Source organism: Chlorella variabilis, assembly GCF_000147415.1.
Source record: "Chlorella variabilis unplaced genomic scaffold CHLNCscaffold_9, whole genome shotgun sequence".
NCBI lineage: Eukaryota > Viridiplantae > Chlorophyta > Trebouxiophyceae > Chlorellales > Chlorellaceae > Chlorella > Chlorella variabilis.
Window position 1 is genome coordinate 1,494,022 of NW_005435079.1, and position 3,862 is coordinate 1,497,883.

At 69.1% G+C, this 3,862-nt stretch overlaps 2 protein-coding genes across 2 annotated transcripts in view; one reads left to right on the forward strand and one right to left on the reverse strand.

Moving 5' to 3' along the window:
• Window positions 1-924, reverse strand: part of CHLNCDRAFT_22706 (hypothetical protein) — a gene marked incomplete at both ends in the record, with an annotated part of 9,332 nt that extends 8,408 nt beyond the window's left edge. Inside the window, 3 exons of the mRNA XM_005848127.1 lie at window positions 353-383; window positions 625-672; window positions 859-924. Of these exons, the coding sequence (XP_005848189.1) occupies window positions 353-383; window positions 625-672; window positions 859-924 (145 nt within the window). The remainder of the gene's footprint in view (window positions 1-352; window positions 384-624; window positions 673-858) is intronic.
• A 761-nt stretch (window positions 925-1,685) lies between these two features.
• Window positions 1,686-3,862, forward strand: part of CHLNCDRAFT_52200 (hypothetical protein) — a gene marked incomplete at both ends in the record, with an annotated part of 5,289 nt that continues 3,112 nt past the window's right edge. The window contains 7 exons of the mRNA XM_005847957.1: window positions 1,686-1,719; window positions 1,858-2,086; window positions 2,215-2,296; window positions 2,638-2,853; window positions 3,017-3,082; window positions 3,285-3,463; window positions 3,660-3,811. Of these exons, the coding sequence (XP_005848019.1) occupies window positions 1,686-1,719; window positions 1,858-2,086; window positions 2,215-2,296; window positions 2,638-2,853; window positions 3,017-3,082; window positions 3,285-3,463; window positions 3,660-3,811 (958 nt within the window). The remainder of the gene's footprint in view (window positions 1,720-1,857; window positions 2,087-2,214; window positions 2,297-2,637; window positions 2,854-3,016; window positions 3,083-3,284; window positions 3,464-3,659; window positions 3,812-3,862) is intronic.

Genomic DNA, 3,862 nt, shown 5'->3' on the forward strand with positions numbered 1-3,862 from the left:
TGGGGCGCGAGTGGGTTGGTGGATAAGTGGCGTGAGAGAGTAGAGTAAGCGACGGAAGGGAGCGAGTGCGTGAGGGAGGGTGGGAGGGAGGCGTGTGTGTTCATGCATGGATGGGGTAGCGTGGTGCGGGCGGCACGTGCGCTGGCAGGCACTAAGACATGGGCACACAGCAGGGGCAGTGCAGCAGCAGCTGGCGAGGAGCCGGGCATGGGGCTGCGGGTTAATGGGCTGGCCACCCGGCTCCAGCCAGACCAAGCCGAGCCACCAGGCAGCCGGGCAGGGGCGGCCAGGCGGTGGCAGTGGGCGGTCAGGCAAAAACGGGAGCTAGACCAGGCCAGGGGGTGCCACTCACACAGCATCATGTAATGCTCCGCGGTGAAGGCCTGCAGGGAGGGGAGCGGGCAGCGGGGCCGCATGACTCAACACAAGCAGGAGCGAGCCGCAGCCGGCAGCGACAGCACGCCCAGCAGGCAGCCACCCGCGCTTGTCGCAGGTCAGCGCCGTCTGCTGCAGGCGTGCAGTGCTTGGCTGTGCACCACGGGCAGGCTTGCAGCGCATGTGTTTTTTTCATTCTGCGGCTTGAAGATAAATTCCACCACCGCCACACAGCTGCCGCCGCCTCACCTCCGGCTTGTCTCCCTCCAGGATGTGCTTCAGCTTGGTGATGCCATCCTGCAAAGCAGGCGGGCGCGGCAGCAGGGTTTCCTGGGCCAATGGTGCACGGCGGCAGAGGGTGAACGCAACAAGTGCTGGCAAACGCCTGATGGCGGCGGACCGGGCGGGCAGCCAAGTGCGCCGTGTGCCGGTCGTTTAGCTGGTGGGGGCTTGGCAGGCAGGCCCAACACCGCGTGCAAGTACCTCCATGTATTGCCAGCCAGCCTCCAGCTCGATTGGCCGCCGGTCGGCGTGGCCTTGTAACGCCATGGCGGCGCTTGGCTGCTCTTTTGCTGCTGCGGCAGGGAGCGCAGGCAGCGTCAGCAGTGGAACAATTTTCAGCACCAGTTTTGCTGAGCAAGGGTGCTGCACGCGGCCGAGGGCCCCTGCGGACTGGCGGCGCGGTGGCGGCAGGCACAACGGCGTGAGCTGAGGCAGGGCTTCGCGCGCCCGCCCAATCTGGCGCTGCCCCACGGCCATCGGCGCTCCCAGCCAGCGATCGGGGGCTACCAGCGCGGCCTTGGCCGGCCGAATGTGCGAGTTTCAACATGGCATGGCCCACCGCCCTCCCCTGTCGTCTCCCGGGCCCTGCCCACCTGCTGCTGCTCTGCTTTGGGCTGTCCTGGGCGCCAGCTTGCCCGGCTGCCGGCTACCAGGGCACAGGGCCGCCTAGAAGTGGCCTACTGAGGGCCAAAGCGCGCACTGCTCTCCGATCAGCGCGGCCAAGCAGCTACGAGCACTTGGCAGGCGTCCAGCAACCTCCCCTCCCGCCAGGAGCAGGCGATCAGAGGGATGTCCGAGTGGCAAGGGACAGAGGTCTGGGCGAGTTCAGTAGACTGCAATGCAGCACAGCTCAGCAGACGGCGATCTGCGACCTACACGTATGGCACAGTTTTTGACACGTCGGATTGTCACACTGAATTGCAGAACATTTCCGCCTTGGAGTGGCCTTGCGGCACCATTTCCAGTGTATCATGATTATTGGGAGCGGTGGTGGATAGCCGGGGCGCGGTCCACCGTCGGTGCCGAGAATGCCGAGTGTGTGCAACGGCAGCCCCTCCGCAGGTGGGCGGCCAGGGACCCGACTCACGAGACGGAATGATTTCGGGTAACAGATGCAGGCGGGTGGGGCATCGGCCCACCTTTCTCCCGCCACGCCGCCGCACTGGCCCAACTCCTACTCCCCGCCTGTGCCTGCGCCAGAGCCCCTTGTGAGCACGCTGCGCACCGTCTCGCTGCCCAAGGATGAGTTCGACAAGCAGATTGGCGGCGGTCTGTGGCGCATCAGCATCACTGCCCGCGCGGGAGGCGGCGGCGTGGCAGGCGGCAGCGGCGGCGGGAGGGCCGGCAGCCCCAACTGCGCCGAACCGCTGTGCCCCACGACGCCCAGCGGCAGGCAGTCAGAAGCCCCGGGCGGCCTGCTTGGACCCCAGTAAGCCTCTCCTCACAGTTCCGATGGCCATTTTACAACAACCACTCCTTGCGCGGATGCCTGCACACCGCCGTGCCAGGAGTGCCAACTGCACCCGCCGCCGCCACCCACCCGCCGCTGCCGTGCAGGCGCGCCGACCCTCCGCGCTCCATCCTGGGCCTGCCCATCATCAGCTGCCGCAGCCCGCGCTACGCCCTGTGGGCACTGATGGTACTGCTGCTGGACCTCACCTACTCCGCTTTCCTCCTGCCGCTCTCCATCAGCTTCCAGGCAAGCAGCTGCTGGAGGCGGCCCCAGGGCCCAGCCTTCCCAAGCCGCATTGCACCCCCCACCCCCCCGCCGCTGGCTCAGGCTGCCGCCTGAGCCCACCGCTGCGCCCCGGCTGCCCATGCTGCGGAGGCCGCCACCGGACTGGCCCCCACCAGCGCAGCCTTCCTGGCCGCTGCCCCGAGCCCACGCGTGCCATGCCCACTTGCCTTCTGCCTCCCTGACGCTGCATTCATGCCTCCCCTGCCTCCCCTGCCCCCCCTGCCTCCCACCCCGCCCCACAGGTGAACGACCTGGAGTGGACTTGGGCCTGCTTCGCCGACCTGGCCGCTGGCTGCGTCTTCGCCGCCGAGCTGCTCCTCGGCTTCCACGTCACCTACCTGGCCTCCAACGGCGGCCAGCAGCGCGAGGTGCGCGGCGGGCGGGCCGTGGCCCGCTACTACGTCCGCCACGGCTCCTTCTGGCAGGACGCGCTCAGCACCGCCATCTGGGTGACGCAGGTGCGCCTGTGCTGGGCCGGGCTGGGCTGGGCTGGGCGCCCAGTGCGCCTGTGCTGCTTGCTGGCAGGAAGCCCGAGCGGACCCGCTGCCAGCCTCCGCATCCAGCTGTGCTCGGCCGCCTGCCCCAGGCCGCGGCTGCGCCCCTGACCCCTCCCCCGCGCAGATCGTGCTGCTGGTTGTGCACCAGGCGGGCGGCGTGGTGATGGCGGAGAGCAGCAGCGCCTTCCAGGTGCCAAGCGCTGGGCGCCCTGCGCTTGGTGCCCCTGTGCCGCACCGCAGCACTGCGGCCGGACGTGGCCGCCACCTCTGGCGCCCGTGCACCGCCTGTGCACCGCGGTCCCCTTCCCACCGCCATGCCACCGCCTGTCCCTGTCACCTGATTGGGGACGGTCCCCAACAGCGGGCAGCACCCGCCCCTGGCCTGCATGCAGGTGGTGCGCATCATCCGCATGATCCGCTTCGGCTCCGTGCTGCGCCAGCTGTGCATCCTGGCCATCGGCTCCGGCTCCTCCTCCCTCATCCCCGGCCTGCGCATCGGCCCCCGCCTGGCCCACTCCCTCAACATCACCTACTCCTCCCTCGTGGTCCTCCACTTCGTGGCCTGTCTCTGGTGCGCATGTGCGCCCCGGTACCCAACGCGGCCCAGCAGCCCGCCAGCGGCAACGCTCTCGGGCATGTGCGGAGCACGGGGCGTGGTGGCGGTACCGTGCTGGGCAGGTGCCGACGCGCCCTGGTGGACCGGTGAGCCCACACATCTCGTTGACCGGTACTGCCTGCGCACCTGCGCGGCGGCTGCCTGGAAGCAGGAACTTCCTGGCCATCAAGCAAGGCTTCGAAGGCACCTGGATGAACCCCATAGCCTCCCTCTGCTACCGCTACGCGCCCGACGGAGCCGGCCCGCTGACTGCGGCGGAGCTGGCGGCGGTGCCGGCGGCGGAGCGGTACCTGATCGGCGTATGTAAGTGCGCTGCGCTGCACTGCTGGCCGCTCGGCTGGCTGTGCGACCGGG